Source organism: Artemia franciscana, chromosome 6, assembly GCF_032884065.1.
Source record: "Artemia franciscana chromosome 6, ASM3288406v1, whole genome shotgun sequence".
NCBI lineage: Eukaryota > Metazoa > Arthropoda > Branchiopoda > Anostraca > Artemiidae > Artemia > Artemia franciscana.
Window position 1 is genome coordinate 31,600,742 of NC_088868.1, and position 19,549 is coordinate 31,620,290.

The following is a 19,549-nucleotide window of genomic DNA, read 5'->3' on the forward strand; positions in this document are numbered from 1 at the left end:
GAACAAAACAGAATTATAATGACAATAGCTCATATCCGTCTATGATTGCAAATGTGTGAAATTCATCAAATTCTCGTATAGAGGTAGGAAATTTTTTATAATCTTAGAAAAAAGGGATACACTTTCCAAAACGGAGGTAACATCGATGAAATTTTCTCCATCAACCCTATGAATTCATCGTATAAAAGAAAAGTTTAAACATAGAAGAACCATTTCCTTTATGGACGCTATGGAATGTATCTATTTATGGACACTATCATGTTATCCAAATTACTTTATAGATTTTCCTGAGCACCAAAGTTAAAAACCTATGTCCACGATCTCAGGTAACTAGCGGGTACGCAAGGCTGTATCCAGCGAGGGGGGTTAAGGCGTTTGCCTCCCCCCCCCCGAATTGTTTTTCCGACTCGTAAAAAAGTAACAAAAGTTAATATAAACAAACTCTTGATGCATTTTTAAAGTTGTTTTTGTAACCCCTTCCTCCCGAAAAAAAATCCTGGATATGCTCTTGCCACTACGAGCATCCTCTTGATTGAGGGCATGTCATAATAAAGGAAACCACTAGAAATTTAGATAAGGGTTTTTAAACCTGTATGAATTGCATTTTTGGTTTTTATTTCATAGCAAGAATAGAGCTAGAACAAATATTTCCTTATAAGTATTTCACGGGGTTAATTAAGGCAGATTTTGTATGTGAGTCTAACTAAATATTAAAGCTTCTTTTATCGATGTGTTTTCTTATTGTGATTAGAAATTCTCTTAAAGTTTTAAAAAGGATTTAAAAAATAAAAAATCTAAAGAAAATCTCTGGAGGGGTCAAATGCCCCCTCCTCTCCCAATTGAAACAAGGTTTACTATGTTTTAATTGGAAAACCTGCATTGGCGTTGATATATTTAGAATTTTGAGTACAATTTGACATAAACTAAACCCAATAACTGGCGATAAAAATCCTGTAACCCAGCAGCTGTTTTTTGTCTTCCATACTCCAATTTCACAGAATCACTATAAGATTTATTGCAGAGTAAATGGATCGCATTATTTTGGAGAGCTCGAATTGGATTTACTAGCGACGGAAATGTCCCTAATCATACCCAAGAGCAGTATAGAATGTATGGATGTATTATAGAGAAATACAACAACCTTAAAACTCGGGGACGAACTGCTCTTGATTTGGACTTAGATGGTTGGCTGAAAAGGACGATCTTTAGCAATCTTATCCTTTATCCGTTGAGCTTGCCCTAGCCATCTCAACCTTTCTCTCATTATAGCCCAAGAAAGCGGGATTGAACCGTATTATTCGCACAGCTTAAATATACAGTATTTTAATATGCGCAAAAATAAGAATTTTTTTTAATATTCTGTAGTTGTCTCTTCGTCTGAGAGATGTCTATATAAGATTATCTAGTGTTTATATATTCTGTAGTTTAAGCTATATTATTATGAGAATAGGAATTAATCTTCTGCATTTGTTTTTCAGTGGTCGATACGATATAAAATTATACAATAGTTTCATTCAGCTCCATGGTAAGACGTTTGACTATAAAATTCCTGTGTCAACAGTTGTTCGTCTATTTCTTCTTCCTCATAAAGATGGACGACAAATGTTCTTAGTTATCAGTCTGGATCCACCCATCAAACAGGGTAACACCAGGTACAGTTTCAAGGAGTCTTCATTCTCTCTCCCTCTCTCTATCTCCTCTTAACTTTCTCTCTCACACTCATCCACTCTCTATGACACTCTTGTTTCTCTCTCTTTCTATTGCCTTCTGTTTCCCTCCCTCTCCCTCCCCTCTCCTCCCTCTCTCTTTCTCTCTCGGCTTCTATCTCCCTCTTTCTCTTTCCCCCACACTCTTCCTCGCTTTCTCTCCCCTCTATCTCCCTCTCTCTCCCCTCTGTCTACTTCTTTCTTCCCTCTATATCTTTCCCTATTCCTCTCTTTCTTTATATTTTTTTTCTCTAAATCGGTTTCTTGTCATACCGGTAAAAGTTTAACTCGTGTTTTATTTGTAGAAAAGGTTGAATTGATCCCCGTATTGAAGTTCTTTGACTTGATTTATATTAAAGTAGGCATTTGAAATAAGTAATTGACACACTGTATGGGCACATTTGAATGAAGGGCTTAATAACTGCTGAACTACTGGAAAAATATTGGTTATTGAAATTTCTATTATTCTGATAGGGTGTACCCAAATGGTAGCCCAAAAACACTTTTTTATGAGCACAAATTAAATAACAAGAAATACTGATAATATAAAAAAATATATATATGTATAAAAAAGATTTGCTAATGTGAGTCACCGAAACGACCAAAAAAGGAAGAAAAAACTATCCAAATAATCCACTATATTGTTTCACATACCTCAAACAACAAAAGAAGAAGAATAAAAAAGAATGACGAATAATAGCTTAGGACTCATTAATAGTATACATTTTTCCTTGACTTATTTTTAGATTTCTCAAACCATTTTATATCATTAATTATCATATTATTACTAGTCCGTAAATTTATAAAAAAAAAGACAAATAATAACTTGTAATTAGAATACATTTTTTCCTTAACTTTATTTCCAAATCCTTCAAACCTTTTTGTGTCATTAATTGTCATAACTATGCTATAATTTTTTTTCCTCGATAAATAAAGGAGAACTTAGACCTTGTAGCGATGGCAGTTAGAGCAGACAGCGATTTGCTTGTTTGACTATTGTAATTGTTTTTATTCGGAGGCCTTTTTTATTTACTTATTGTCTGGTTTTATTGTCTTTGTTCACTTGTTGTCATGTCGTCTTGTTTACTTATTTTGTTTATTTTTACTTTTTTATTTTATTTACTTTTTGTCTTATTTACTTATTGCCTTATTTTATTATTGTCTTTATTCACTTATTATCGGGTTATTTTTAGGTATCATCACGTCGTCTTTTTATTTCCAATGGATGAAGAGATAACTACTGAGCTACCACTTACCGATGAAGAAATGGCAGAAAAATTCGAAGGGAGGAAAGACAAGGAGTTCACTGGACCCATTTATGAAGTAATTTCTAAGGTGATGAAGGGCCTCGTAGGAAGGAAAATTACTGTGCCAGGAAATTTTAAAGGGTAATTGTATGCATTAATTTGAGATGTAGTAACCCTTAGAAGTCTCTTTTTCCTGAAGGGATAAGCATTAGATTTTTTTTTTATATAATGCTTTGTACGGTTTTACCAGTTACTTTTTCAGGGTGATTATACATATTAATTTGAGTTGTGGAAACCAGAGAGTATTTTAGCATCATATGTTTTCTAAAGAGTGTCGGAATTAAACGTGGATTTTTTTTGTTTAGCTTTGATGAGTTAACATAATATGGAATGCCTTCTAAGTCACACATTTGCTCTTTCAGTAGTAGTATGTATCATTAGAAAAGCTAGTAAATTTAAACTAGAATCATTTTAAATTTGAAGGATTAGATTTTTTTTGTGTGTGTGTGGGTAAAGTAAATTCTAATTGAACCTAATGTATGTTTGGACCCTCAAGGTCCATACCGGCGATGTTGATCTACGTTTCGTAACCCCTCATCCAGGAAGGGCAATCGGAGGGGAGGGAGCCATCCTTTGCTTTTGCACACCATGCGGAAGAAATGATCTTTCTGCGCCAATTGAGCAACTATCAAGAAATTTGTTGGTTTAGTCAATGGATTTATTTGAGCAATAGAAAACAGAGAGACATTTTGACATCCCTCCTTCTTGGCAGTTGTGTGAACTGCCTTTTTTTCTGCTCCGGCAATATTATTGAGGGAGAACAATGTGGAATGCCATAGTCAGTATTTATACCTTAGAGTGTTTTCCCCTAAAATATACACCTTGCTAATATGGGCGTATCCTGGATTTTTTTTTCGGGTTGGGCAATGTTTTTTTTTGTTTTTTTTTTGGGGGGGGGGCTTTAAAAGTGCATCAGAATTTGTTTATATGCATTTTTGTTATGTTTTCACGGGTTGGTATTATTGGAAGGGGCACTCAAACCCGTAAACCCCCCTGTATACAGCCTTCCACGCAATGCTTTCGGAGTGGTTTTTGGGGCGGAGATCATATTTTTTTACATTTACAGTATAACTGGAGTAAATCTTGTTTATCAGGGGTGGAAGTATCCACTTCATGGTTTATCTGTTGTATCCCGTGGAACCTGATTTTCTAGGAAAAAAAAATAACAAAAAGATGGACCTGATGGTGCAACAATAGTATGTGCTAAACCACATAATCGGCTTACGATAAAGTCCCGGGGTAAGTTGTATGAAAGCCGTAGTAGTAGAGTGGTTAGCGCGCAAGAGTTGCAGTCCTATGTCTGTTTGGGCAGGGATTTGAATCCTGGTGTTGCTGATTATTTGGTTTGGAACGGTGATCAGCAATAGTGACTGTAAACTCAGACAGGGTCGAACAAGCTCCAAATAGGTGCGTGGAGAGACCTGGGGAAAAACACGAGAAGCGTTGAATGATTTGCCTCCAACCACGTATATCTGTCCTGGCTGAAGGCAGAGAACCATGGGATCGTACATGCACTAAAAAATACGTCCAACCACGTATATGTATACCATGTATACGTATACGTCCAACCACGTATACGTATTTATGTCCTGGCTGAAGGTAGAGAATCATGGGATCGTACTTGCACTAAAAAAAATATCTGAAAACACTGATTAAACCATAAGTATAATATAACTGAGTCGATTCGCTCTATTGAACAGTTTAAGTAAGTAAAATTAGTCTCTTCAGTCCTTTAGTAGCTAAAATTGTTTTGTCCATCGAAATAACTTGATATGTTAATACACTTGACAAATTTATCAATAGTTCAGTAGATAGGTATTCACGAGCTTTTTTTGTAGCGAATCTAGCTTTAATTAGTAATGAAACACAAATATCAAAAAGTAAATAATTTACTAGAAAACGATATTACTAGGACTCAACATTTGCCCAAGAAATTGCCCAAGTTACATATTTAGGACCTTTGAGTCTCTGCACCTCCCTGTGAAATAGTTTCCCGTTTTTGGTGTCTAAACTCCTCCGCCCCTGTTTCCCTAGAAAAAATTTCTCTACCTACCTGCTGGAATCGTTCAAATTATTTAATATTTTGCAGTCACTTTTAATTGATTTTTTTTTATATTTGAAAGATTTTTAACGTAAAATTAGACTATAGCTTTTAGTTAATTAATACATTTTTTAAATTTCAGAACCTCAGATACGCCTGCTATTGCCTGTTCATATAAAGCAGCCGCTGGCTATCTTTATCCCTTGGAAAGAGGTTTTATTTATGTACACAAGCCACCACTTCATATTCGGTATGATGAAATAACGTCCGTCAATTTTGCTCGTTCAGGTGGGAGTACTCGCTCTTTTGATTTTGAGATTGAAACGAAGAGTGGTCTCATGCACACCTTCAGCTCTATTGATAAGGGCGAATATGGAAAATTGTATGACTTCGTTCATTCCAAAAAATATAGGATAAAAAATACTGGAAAAGGTGAGTCATTTTTCTGCATAAAAATTTCTAAAATGACGCTGTTGTACATACTAGTAGGTTCCACTAGTACTTGTAGGTTTATCAGTGGGGCTTATGCTGCTTGACCCTCGGGGAAACTAATTCTGTATTCAGATTACTGTTTTTTTTCATGAATTATTATATCAGTTTTCAAACTGGAATATGCACACATGTAATTTAGCAAAAAAATAAAACTAGGAAGTGAATTCATTCACTTCAAAAATATAGTATCAAAAATGATGGAAAAGGTGAGTTATTTCTCTACATACAAATTTTTAACATGACCCCGTTACATTTAAAAGTGAGTTTGGACCGATTCCTTAAATAGATAAAGTAAAATCCGTTTCACCTTTTTCTGTTTCGCCGAACATTTGCTCCACGGACCACTGTGGATACGCAACTCAAGGCTGATCAATAGATATTTGATAGCAGATATAGAGATTACAGGATGAAAACTGCTAACGCTTGTTTTTATTTTTTCCTTTGTCCTTTTTATGCTTTGTGGATAATGGGTTTTTAAATAAGAAGAAACGTGTTATCAAATGATAATATAGGACCAAAAAAAAATGTTTTGCTCGGGTGAAACCTGAAGCAAAACCTCCCCAAATGGAATGTGAAGGGTTTATAAGAAAAAACATGAAGGAAGGGAACCTTATGGAAGGGATTAAAGAGTGATGCTCTGAATAGATCGCAGTGGAGGTGAGCGTTTATTACTGTGTTGATCATTTGGCAGGAAAACTGAAGCAAAACGTCCCCAAATGAAAGAAGAAATTGGAATATTGGGTTCTCTCTCCCCTATGTTGGAAGATATGGTCTGACTGTTATTCAATTTCCATTCTGCTTTCTTTGTCAATAGGATTGTCCATTGCCCCTTAGGATTCAAGGTTTAATGGAAAATATACTCCTCTGTGAAAAATTTATACTTAGGTTTGATTTTCCCATATGTTAAGAATGGAAACGATATCCTTGTGCCGTATCTCCAGATCTACCTATCTTAATTGTAACTAGATCTACGTTGCATGGGCAACGTGAGGTGTTGCGGCAACCTTTGCTCGGCTTCGCCGAGTAAAGTGTTGCGAGAGCAACACTTTGGTTTTGTTTCCTCGCTGCGACTAAACGCTGAAGTTGTTAATCTGTAAGGATGCTAAAATACATACTAGGTACACCAACTCGCAAAAGTTGCAAACTCCTCATTGCTAAAGATGATTGTAGCCTTACAGCCGATTATTACTTAGAAGTCCCCTACATGTCTTTCCACTGGAACCAAATTGGTCTTACCATCAAATACAACGGAAACAAAAAATAGGTACACCAACTAGTAAGAGTTGCGAACCCCTCATTGCCGAGGATGGTTATGAGCTAACAGCCGACTGTTGCTTACAACTCCCCTATGTCTCACAATTGGTATCGGCCTATTTTTGGTTTCAGTGTGTACCTTACTACTGAAGTTGTCAACCCCTTTAAACTTTCAAACTGGTATATCTCATGAAGGAATTTTTGTACAAAAAAATGTATGACATATACTTTGATCAGCTCATCAAAAGCTATCGACTGCCGTCGAAAAAAAAGTCTATCTGTCTTAGTTCAAAAGTTGACTTTTTTGCCGTAGGCCAACTTTCTAACGTCATCACTTAGAAAGGAGCAAAGGATAAACTCTAACTTCTTTAGCAATGAGAGAACTTTTAAAGCTTAAGAGGCACATCTGATACCATTTCTCTACCGCAATCCCAAGTGCGAAAAACCGAATGATAAACTCAGCTGAAATCACGAAGAGAAATGGGTAGAAACAATAGATGGCAGTACTTTCGGACCCGTGGGAAAATGCCGCTTTTTTGCTTCTCTAAATTTTTCTATTTATCACTCAAAGAAGATATATTGGCTGTGGGGCAGGGTAACTGTCGTATATATTTAACACTTATAGATTTTAGTCCATCTTCAATTTGAAACTGGTGCCTGCCTGCTTGCCTGCTAGAACGGAGCTTTCCACTCGAAAGCAGAAACATGGTTTGATGAAACGAAAGCTTGGCTGCATAACTTCAGATAGTCCTCTCTGACATAGGCTATACAACTCCTCTTCACTTCACACACTATAGGCTCTGGCTCAAGGACAAGCAAAAACCATCCTTTTTGGCCCCAGGCAAGAGTTCTACGAAGCTTTCCAAAATGTAAAGTCATATTCATCAATCCGGCCTAAGGTCCACACTTTCCATAAAAACCGCAGAGGTTAGACCCTTACCACTTTCTAGGAATAAGCTGAAATCGGGGTGCTAGGAACAAAAAAAAAAACCACGACAAACCAAAGTGTTGCTCTCGCAACACAATAATTTTTACAAAGAAAAACAATAATTTTAAGCAGTTCATATCTTTTGCTATTTTGTACGTGTTTTCCTCAACTCACTGACTTGTTTTTTTTGTATTTTTGTCACATAATTTTTTTTTAATCTGTGAGCCATTTTTCAACCACTTCCCAATGTTCAATTACTTTTGGTTTTACAGCATAATATGCTCTTCTAGTGACAGTGAAATAACATAACATCAGAATTACCCTTCTTTCATAATCCCCTTTGTATAAATTTGACAACATAAACGTGTAACAAGGCACAGCAAATATTATTTTACAAGACTTAATAGCGCAGGGGTAATAACACTCGCTTGTGGTTAGGTTTGAATTTTAGATAAGACTTTTCTGTATATAATTTAAAATTTTAGATAATTTTACAGGTCTTTAGATAAGACCTGTTTCAAAAGTAAACTAATGAGAGACTCGGTCCCTTTTATCTTTAAAATGAAAAATGTCTTCGTCCCATAATGAAATACATTCCAAACAATAAAGGTTATGATTCACTGTAACCAGGGATATATTCAGAAGCTTGTTTGTTTTTAGGGGAAAGGCTAAAGCCTAACATTACGTTCTGGTGGTTGAGGGGAGTTTTTACTTACTTTCGTGTAGTTTCAGCAGTTCTAATAAATTTGCAGCTCAAAACAGTTATAGATCTAGCAACAATTACACAAGTATTTTTTGTAAAGTCATCAGTTTTTAACGTTTCTTTTATAAAGAAAAAAAACACGTAATTATCAAAATTCCAAAGTTTTCATGGTGAATCAAGGACTTTGTTGCAGTACTGGCAGGTCTTTGAAATGATGACGGTTTCTGTTTTAGAGAAGACTAGACAAAAATTGTCTTAAATAAGTCGAAAATAATTAGACAGAAACAAAAATTTAACTTGTTTTCAAAATGTAGTAAAAAGTCCTTTAACATCAAAGGAAAACAAGGAAAAAATATGAAGGAAAAATATTAAAAAAATGAAACAAATATAAAGGAAAACCAGGGGTGCAAAACAGATTGGATTGTACATAACTTGATCTTTTTAACTCATTATCCTCCACTTACTGGCTTTTTTGTTTCTGAGTTTATAGCTCAGATCAATTTGAAATCTATGTTAAAACTGAAAAAAAAATTTGATTATTAGAATTTTTGCTTCTCCTATATTTTGTGTATGTATTTGGTTCCTATCAAAGAATAACTTCATTGCTAATTTTTAATTTCTACTAATTAGTATTCCTAGAAAACCAATCTTTATTTTGAATTAATTACAGGAGACACCAAGACAACTATGGATGAATTTGGTGATTCGGATGAAGAAACAGCACCCGACGCTTACTTGGCTCGTGTTAAAAGAGAAGCCAAGGAACGAGATGAAGAGGCAGGTGGTGGTAAGTACATCTTTTTTATTTTTATGGTAGGTTCCGGCTCACTGGATAAATAGTCTATATCTCTAGAAGTAGACGCGTAGCACGGAAAATGTTTTATTACTATTGAATTCTTTTTTGAAATGTCTCTTAATTGTCCGTTTTTCCGCTTTATTTTCCGTGATTTTAGTATTCGCCCTTTTTCCGTGACCCTTTTCCTGCAATATGAACTGTTTCTTTCATGAAGAAAATCAAACAACAGAAATAGGGTAGAGGCTGTTATTAATGGTCTGAGATTAAAATTTATAGCTACACTTCGAGGTTATGTTGACATTGACATTAAATTTTGACATTGACATTAATGTTGACGTTGACATCGACGTCAAATAAATCTTTTAGTGTCAGTTGAATATGTAGTAGTAGTTTGTCAAAAAAAAGAACTGACTCCGCCATTAGACTTGCCGTGTGGAGATTGGAAAACGTCTATCCTTAATTAAAAATGAATTTTTATGTAGGCTCAAACATAGGATAACAAATCAAGAAACTTTACATCTTATTAGCCTGTCTCTCTGAACTTATTAGCTGTGAAAATAGGAACATTTTAATGGCAGATCCGAAAATATTTCTTCTAAAATATATAGTCTTGTCCTTTTCATATTTAGTCCGTCCCTCCCCCCTCTCCATATCAGCACAAAATAAGTATTGATGAATTTTTGACAAAAAAAAATTAAATCGTCATTGAACCTGTTAGACATCCTTTACTTGTAGAATGGTTGAAATCCAAATATTACAGAATATAAAAATAAATCAACAAAATGAATATAAACATAAATAAATAAATTAACAATATTACTTGGCTTTATAATGTGTGAAACGCCTTATTTGTCAGGTGATTCAGATGAGGATGAATCCACTGATGAAGATTTTAATCCTGGTGAGGAGGGGAGTGATGTAGCAGAGGAATACGAATCTGCACCAGATACAACTGAATCTGAAGATGATGGCTCTGGAGGGGAACAGAAAACGAAGAAAAAGGCAGAAAAGAAAGAAAAACCTAAAAAGACTAAAACTGTGGTAAGTGTTTCAGTACTTCATTTAGTTAATATGCAAGGCGAATCAGCTATTAATCAAAACTATTTCGTTATATTATTGTGAATATACGCAAACATCAAGTAATTTAGTTGTAGAAAAACAGGACTGTCACATTTGTATAAATTTTTTTTTTATGTATGATACTAAACCACTTCGGCTACATAAGTGTTACTGACTTACACTTCATATTTAGATATTCTACTGCTACTACTACTAGCAGTACCCTTGCACCAGCAGCACCGACTAACTCATTGCGGCACCAAACCGACCAACACCCTCTCCTCAAATCTATTCGAAGTTTCACTCTTTACCCCCTTCTACAAAAAAATGTTTTTAGGGTATCAAAACTGCGACAAAAGCCTTGAAAACTTACTACTGTCAGGTGCCCTACTATAGTAGTACCCTATATTTTATCTACCCTACTATAGTAGGTCCAAAGCGCTGGCTTTTACGGCGCTGAAACTTTCTTTTGTTAGAGAAGGCTTTCAGGTAGTTTTTGGAGGAAATTTTTCCCATGCTCTCTTTGGGCTATACCCTGTACTTCCTCTGTCCCCTGTGGGAAGGCCTGTTTCCATATATGTTCTAAATCAAGAAATTAACATTTTTGACCGTATGATGGCGTAATTAAAACAAGTTTATTCATTATAATATTTTCGATATTCTTTGAGTTGGTTTTGGGATGTAGGCCAATTTGGCAAGTAATTGGCGCGTGTACGCTTTTATGTATTTTTTATGTTTATTTCGACTATTACGATTACACGCCTGTTGTGCTATTTGCTGTGTTGTTTAATATTTAATTGCCTAAACGTATGTTTTGCTGATATACCCATTTTATGGAAAGAAGTTTCTCACTATAGGAAAGGGATAGGGACAAAATATCCCCTCAAGACAATGCTTTCCTATGATCGCCCTTCTCTGACTTGAAGGGTTGTATATGGCACGCCTATTTGCAGACTCATGCCGCTTGTTTCATCTTACTGATCGACGGTTTCATTTTTTATTGATTTTATTGTTTTATTATTTTTTTTTTAGTCAGAAAAGCCTAGAAAGAAGAAGGAGAAAAAAGAAAAGGACGTTGGTGCACCCAAGCGACCCCAAACAGCTTACTTCTTATGGTTGAATGACAATAGAGAAAAGATCAAGTCTGAAAACCCAGGAATCTCAATCACAGACTTGTCAAAGAAAGCTGGCGAGCTCTGGAGGGGTCTATCTGATAAGAGCGTATGTTTTTTTGTTCATTTGCTTTTCTTTTTTATTTATAAATTTCCATTTTCCAAAAGTGAATGATAAACTATATAAAAAACTAAACTGACTAGTTCAGTGCTACCATCAAGCCCTTATCCAGGGGGTGGGGGGGTTAAAATACTCCCCCCCCCCCCGAATTTTTTTTCAATTAGTAAGAACGTAACAAGAATGCAAATATGAACAAAAGTTTCTGACGCGTTTTTTTTTAAAGTTTTTTATTGTAATCCTTCACCTCCCTCCAAACAAAAACCCTGGATATGCCCTTATCTATCATGCCAATTCCTATTAATTGTACTTTCCCTCACAGTCATCACTGTGTTCACAAAGTTCATCGTTAATTCATTGTGTTTTCCCTTACTATGTTGCGCTTATGGGCAACCTATTAAAGAACGAACCCAAGCCTATAATAGCCAAAAATTTCAAAATGTGTTTTAAAAAAATGTGAGGAAGAATTGCCATTTGAACCTGACACAGAATCGATAACTATGATTCCAATTAATCTTAATAACAAAAGTTTATTGCGAAAATAAATCGATGGGAATTTCGAAAAATAGCCTAAAACCCAACAAAGGTGTTGTCAGATCGAAATGAAAACTGCACATCATCCAAAATTGGATCCGGCCGAAAACCTCATGTAGGAGAATTACAGCCCCCATCTTGAACACAAAGGTAAGTTGACTTTTTTTTTCCGTGGGAATCAGTGATGTGTCTCTTTTATTTTCACTTCCGTTTTTTACTCGCCGCTAGTGGGGCGTTGAAACATTACAGAGAGAGTTTTAAGAGCTCATTTGAAAAGAAATTGTAATATCTGCGTGCTTTTTATAAGTAACAAAACATAATATTAAGTATAAAGTGCAAATTCCTACTATAAGTTTTGCTTTTTGTAAATAACAAAGCACAATTTTTTCCTTTTTTATTTGCCTTATTTTTTTTATTGTTTTTGGTAGTTGTTATGTATTTTGTGTATATTAATTTTTCTTTTTTTTTGTTTTTTTTACTCCATCGTTTCTACACTGTGAATTGTTGGGTAATAAAATATTTCATTTATTCGATTTTTTTTCAGAAAACTGTAGCTAATCCATAAATATAAAGCTTGGCAACAATGAGAATCGGAAATCTCTAGAATAATAGATGAGGGCCAGTTCCTTCCAAAAATGACACAAAACGTTAAAATTTTGAAGGTCTAATAGAAATTTTTTCTCGTATTGTCTTCTGAAACAGAGAAGAAATCTTCCTATGAAGTTCACAAAATTTCTGGCAGTTTTTGAAACTTATATTTATTAATTTTTATAAATATATTGAACTGCAGGAAGAGACCGAGATCTGATGACAATGAATCAGTTTCAAGTTGACTTTGACAATGTTATGGACTCCTTCCAAAAATGACTCAAAGCGCTTGCTTTCGAAAATTTTTAGCTAATTCAAAAATTCTCGATCATTAGTTGACTTTTTGAGCAACTTTTTTTTCTTTTTTTATAGCTTGGTAACAATGAGAGTCGGGAATTTATAGAATACGAGATGAGGATTTGCATTGTGTGCATACTAAAGCATTGTCAACTTGACTTTTGACAGTGTTGCCGGCTCTTCCAAAAATGACACAAAATACTTGTTCTCGTAGAATTTTAGCTGACTCAGCTGACTAGTTGACTCTTTGAGCAACTGCTTGTTTTTCTCTTTTTGTATAGCTTGGTAGCAATGAGAAGAGATGAGATAAGAAAAAGAGAGAAATAGAATGAGAGATGATGGTTTGCGTCGTGTGCACACGGAAGCATTCTCAATTTGATTTTTGACGGTGTTGCCGCCTCCTTCAAAAAATGACACAAAATACTTGTTCTCGTAGAATTTTAGCTAATCCATAAATTGTGGATCGTTAGTTGACTTTTTGAGCATTTTTTTTTTCTTTTTTTTTTTATAGCTTGGTAACAGTTGGTAACAGTGCATAAAAATTTATGCAATAAGAGATTAGGGTTTGCATCGTGTGCACACTGACGCATTGTCAACTTGACCTTACTGGACAACTTGACAGTGTTGCCAGTTCCTTCCAAAAATGGCATAAATAATTCTTCTCGCAGAATTTTTGCTAATCCACAAGTTTTTTTTTTATCATTATTTCATTTTTTGAGCAATGTTATTGCTTTTTTTGTAAAGCGTAATAACCATGTCTGGAAAATTTATAGAATAAGAGATGGAGTTAGATGAGGGTTTTTTCTGGTATTATCTCGTGAAACAGAGAACGAAACTTCCTTCAATGCTGACGGAATTGCCAGTAATATTAAAAAAGAATTTTTTTCTTATTTAAACAAGCGGCAATGTTTGATCCGATCTTGCGACTGATGATCAACAATATTTGGCTAACAATACTAGCTGTTTGCTAATTAGAACAAAACTTCCTGCGAAGTTTTTGAAATTTCCAGTAATGTTTCAAGAAAAATAGAACTTTTTTCTAATTTACTAAATAGTGTAAACAAGAAGTAGTTGTTGATTCGATCTTGCGACTGATGATCAACAATATTTGACAATCTAGCGTTAAAGACCCCCTCATGTGACAACACTGGCTGTTTACTAATTAGAACAAAACTTCCTACGAAGTTTTTGAAATTTCCCGCAATGTTTCCAGTAAAATATAACTTTTTTTCTAATTTGCTAAGTAGTATAAACAAGAAGCAATGTTTAAGACATCTGGTCTCGCGACTGATGATCAACAATATTTGATAATATAATCGTGAGAGAACCCCTTATGTGACAACGCTGGCTGTTAACAAAAACTAATACCTCTGTTATCCTTTTGTTAGGTATTATCTTCTTGGTTATTGCCTAATTCATTTTGTTTGTATAGGAATGGGAGAATAAATCAAAAGAAGCCAGGAAAGCTTATGAAGAAGCAGTCAAGGCGTATAAAGCAAGTGGTGGAGGAGCCGCGGCATCCACAACAAGCGCTAAGAGCTCTAGCGCAAAGAGCAAACCGACGCCTACCAAACTGGGCTCTGGAGCAGGCTTTAAGTCAAAAGAATATATCTCCGATGAAGACAGTGATAGTGATGGCAGCGCCAAGGCATCGCAGGTAAATTACACTTGTTGGTTCTTTTTTCCTTCTTCACTAAACCTTACGATTTGGTGCCACTAGCAGATTAGCTTGAATGCCCCCCCCCCCCTTCAGCTGCACTTTCTTACCATTGTTAGCAATTGCAAAATATTTGGGACCAAATTCCCTGCTTTATTTCAAACGGTGTCATTGCCACTAGTGGATTGATTACGCTACCATAACGCTGACTTAATTGATTATGCTACCATAAATAGACTGTGGATCTTTCCGAATTTTTTTCTAATTTTTCCTGCTAATTTCTTATACAGAAATTATATAATTAGTAAGTCTTCGAATTATTCCTTATTACTTCTTAAATTTTCTGGAATCGGTAAATTTATTCGGTCATTAGACCACTTTCATTAGACCATTTCATTGCTTATAGTGGCGCCAATTCACAAAAATGTTTTGAAATTTTTAGATTTGTTTTCTTTTTACAATTTATCCTATAAAGAGAAATTATAGACGTAATAAGTGCTCTAAATTATCTCTTGAGACTTTCAAAATTATTGCATTTTTCCAACCACTAGATTGCTATTAGTATAATTGCTTGCAGTGACTTAAATTCATGAAAATCTGGGGGAGGTATTTTTAACATTTAGGGGGGACAGCTGACCTCAAAGGTTAGACCCTACGGCTTGGGCTAAGTCATTGCTAAAACTAGTTTACTAAATAGTAAAGTGTGACACTGTTCCCAAAAGGATTGAAAATAAATAAAAATAATTTGACAAAAACGAAAAATTTATGTTCGTCAACGATTAAAATTCCAACTCGTTTTTTAAAAGAATGTAAGTGAAAAGTTTCATTTGTGCTACGAATGAATCTTGTTTCTAATTTATCTAAATGGAAAAAGATCATTTTATTCTCACCAGGATATAGTTGGGCCACTCTTTGTTGTAGTCCAGAGTGTAGATCATAAAAAGTTGATCTTTCGAAAGACACTGTATGTATGTTTGCTTGTGAGTTGTAATATAATTACGTTGCCGTCAAGGTATTAGTTACCCTGCCAAAAATTTGGTACTTTTTTCCTCCTCCCCCCCCCCCTATATCTATCCAATATTATTATCATTTAGTGTCAGAAGACCGGGATTCGCTCGGTGAAAAGAAAGAAAGTTATTTTAATTTTTCGCAAATCCCCTTTAATTTCATTTTACTGGGTTTGCCCTTTCCCCCATCTTCCGAAATTTTTGTTCGATTGGTGATCGCTTTTATAAAAAATTCTTGTAAACCCACCCCCCAACCCCGTCAAATACATGCCTTTGTTTCGGAGTTACATTACTTCTCTTAAAGAATGCCTAAAAATTAACCATTTGTGACATTGACTTTTTTCTTCTTAAAAGCCCAAAAAGAAGAGCAAAGAGGAAGCTGTGAAGAAGGAAGAGGTTGATGAAGAGGAAGAAGAAGAAGAAGAAGCGGAAGAAACTCCTGACGGTGATTCGGATTAATTTGTATTTCTATTTTTATGAGCAACTCGTTTTTTTTTAATAATGAATTTTTAATAATGAATATTTTTTCCAGTTTGCTTATCTTTGCTTATGCAGCACAGAGCATTAATTGCCGTTTCGCTTTTCATTCTTTTATGAATTGGTCTCATGTCAAATAGATTAATTTACGCACGAATGCCAAATCAGACCGATTTCCGCCAGTAAGGATTGCCAAAATATTTCGTATTGGTGAAATTTTTACGATCTTCGTTTGGTTACTCTACTTGAATTATTTCTGCACTGGGTAATTAAGCAGAATGGAAAACTGCAAAAAAAGAGAAAGCGAGGATAATAACAGCCAGTGAAAAACAACAAAAAAATATTTACAAATAAAATAGGAAAAAACAACATAAGAGAATGAATCTTGTCGTAGAGCACTGGGTTTGATAACAGCTTGGTAAAACGAGACCCAGAGTTTGGACCGAGTTCTAGCAACTAGCAACCCGCTTCAGGCTCGATACAATATATGTATCGGATTACATCATATGAGAAAAATGATATATTTGTAAAAAAAAAAGTAAAATTTTAATAAAGAGAAAAAAAAATTGTGTATGTTACGATTTGATTTTTTAACAATTCACCGATATGTGAAATATGCAATGTTTCGATGCAATATTATAATGTAAATATCTTGGTTGATATCTCTGCCTAACAGCCTTTAGTCCAGAATAAAATAATAAAAAAAAAAAAAATACGGATAAAGATTCTACAGGACAATACAAAAAGACACTCAAAACAAACAGTAAACTTAAAAGAAGACCCTTTCCAATTAGCGATGAATGGTTACCCTTGTTACTCTTTATTTGGGAAGGGTCTTCTTTCTTTTGAGTTTAATGTGTTTTTTTTGTGTTTTTTTATATTGTCCTGTGGACTTCTATTTGTATTTTTTATTAATTTATTCTGTATTGAAGACAGTCGAATTTTTACACTGTCACACCTAGGACCAGAACCTTTATTGGAATCTTTTTAACAGGAAAGCAAATTTATCTCCTGACCGTAAGAAAAAATGGAAAACAATTTTACTAATAATTTTACTGTTTTCTTGGAAATCTCTTATAGTAGCCTACCTTTGTTTTAGTTCTATTTGTGGCAAATTCAAGACTTCCAGCAATGTTTAATAGGTGGGACGGGTTTGAATTATAGTAATCTAGATTTCCTTGCTATACCTCATTAAGTAAATCCAATAATCGGGAAATTTTATAGTTTTATTTGGCTTCATCCAATTACTGATTTTCTTTGAAAAATTGGCATATTTCCATACCTCTTCACTTGATGTCCCAGAATTTTGAATGTAGCACTGATCAGGATGAGCTGTGTTACAAGCATCAGTAGTTAGTTTCTGGGCTTTTTTGATAAGCCATCTAGCTAAACACCAGCCAGCTGACTAGACCATCTCACTGATAGAAAGCCTCATGAGGACCATTGTGAAAACTTCTAAGAAAGCAACGCTATAACAAAGAGGACACGGTCCTTGGCATGCTGTGAACGAAGCTGCTTCGAAGTAAATATTGTCCTGAAATTGTGCCAAAATCTTATCAATGAGTTGGTCAATGTCCAAATTTTGAGGAGACAGAAAAAATGTTTTCATTATGTCATTAATATGTCGCAGCTCCAAATTTAAAAAATAATTGGTCCGATTCTGCCCAGCCAATAGTTTCCAATTCTTTTCTCAGTGGGTCGACAATTTATGTGCTGTTAAAGATTGTCCATAATTTGAAAACTCACAAAACTGAACAGATTTAAAAAAATAATATCCAATTGTTGTTTGTTTTATGTATTTAGTTTGGGGGAGAGGGCAATAGATCTATAAATATCTATTTCTTTTTCTTCCATTAACATTATTGGCTTCCGTTTTCCTACCGTGACGTTTGAAGGGTAAATATCCCATTCGTATCCAGTAATGCATTGACGGACAATCATGCCATCTTCAGTACGTTAAATGAGCGTTCAGTTTCCCTCTTTTAAGATACCTTGAAGTTTCTTGGGTAGTGAAGTCAGCAAGCTGCTGCCCCGACTTTGAATCCCAATAAACACGACTCCTGCAGCAAAGAGCCCCTAGTCTAAATAACCAGTTTTTTTCTGAATCCCCTGGACCCATCTTTGGTCAATTAATGCCTGAAAGCCGCAACTTTTTTTTTTTTTTTTTTTTTTTTTTTTTTTTTTTTTTTTTTTTTTTTTGTATTTCAGAATTTTGAAGTTTCTAGGGTAGAACCGCATAACTGTCAGTACTGCCACGTAGGACCGCAAAAACAAATGAGAAAGACTATCCAACACCTTTTTTTTCTTAAAATGTTGACCCCTTTTCTGACCTGAATTTTTCAGCTAGCCAATCAGATGTTTTAAATTTTTGTCTCTGTCACGACTTATAGGTATTTTTTGTAACCAACCAATGAGATTATTTAAAATTTTACTCTTTCTTTGTTATCATCGACGTAAACAACCTTCAGCATCTATGCAGCAGAGGCGTCACTAGCCAAAATGTTTTCCCTCTTTTTTGAGGGGGGAGGGGGGATTCTACTGACTAGCTGGTCACTCCTACCGTCTGATTTGAGCAATGTTGGTAATAAAACAGATACTGAAATTTCATCTATTTTACGTCAATTATATCCATCTGCCCATTTACCGAATAATATAAAAAAATTGCGCCAGTAAAATAGTGATGCTTCTTGTTACTGTTTTACTCACCGATTTTATGCATTGGGGGGGGTACTAACTCCATTAGTTACACCCCTGGTATTTATAAACCATCTCATTTGCATGAAATTCAGTCCTCAAGCCGTGAGCAAAGACTGTCAAGCTACGTGAACTGAACAGCTCTAATTGTGTCAATAAGGTTATTAAGGCTATCCACAATTGTTAATAAACCAGGTTTTCACATGGCCTTATTGTAGTCAGTAAAACATTATTAGTTGTTGTTTTTTTTTTTTTTTTTTTTTTTTTTTTAAGTCAGCTCAGTTTGGACAATAGCAGAAGTCTTTTCGGAAATTCTAAATAGGCCATAAAAAGTTATAAATATATTGTATTGAAACTTTTAAACTATAGTTTGGTGTTTATATATTTTATAGAGTCATGTAAGTTGAAATCTTATGTTTGTGTAGGAAATTAAAGGTTAAACCAAGAACGATTATCTTTTGGAAAAACAATCACAAATAAACCCGCATCCGTGATCATTCTTCCAGCAAAAAAAAATAATAATAATAAAAAGTCCAGATTTCTGCAAAAGGGAACTTGAAGCTTCTACAGTGAGGCTCTCTGATGCGCCAAACCTGATGGTAAAACTTCAATGGAGATACCTTGACGTTTTGGGCAGTTCCTCTTTTTCAAAAACTATTGAAATTTCCTCAGGTTCGTCGATTTTGATGGGTGATATTAAACATGATGAATTTTATATATTTGGAATCAAAAAGTTCGTGGTAACGAACTGTAGTAAGGAGCGACCCGGCTCAATAGTA

General features: G+C 34.7%; 1 protein-coding gene across 1 annotated transcript in view; it reads left to right on the forward strand.

The window, feature by feature from the left end:
• Positions 1-16,119, forward strand: part of LOC136028316 (FACT complex subunit Ssrp1-like) — a 52,966-nt gene extending 36,847 nt beyond the window's left edge. Inside the window, exons 5-12 of the mRNA XM_065706081.1 lie at positions 1,479-1,652; positions 2,900-3,094; positions 5,197-5,486; positions 9,102-9,218; positions 10,084-10,268; positions 11,319-11,507; positions 14,368-14,592; positions 15,954-16,119. Coding sequence (XP_065562153.1) covers positions 1,479-1,652; positions 2,900-3,094; positions 5,197-5,486; positions 9,102-9,218; positions 10,084-10,268; positions 11,319-11,507; positions 14,368-14,592; positions 15,954-16,058 — 1,480 coding nt within the window. The 3' untranslated portion in view covers positions 16,059-16,119. The remainder of the gene's footprint in view (positions 1-1,478; positions 1,653-2,899; positions 3,095-5,196; positions 5,487-9,101; positions 9,219-10,083; positions 10,269-11,318; positions 11,508-14,367; positions 14,593-15,953) is intronic.
• Positions 16,120-19,549: the final 3,430 nt, after the last annotated feature.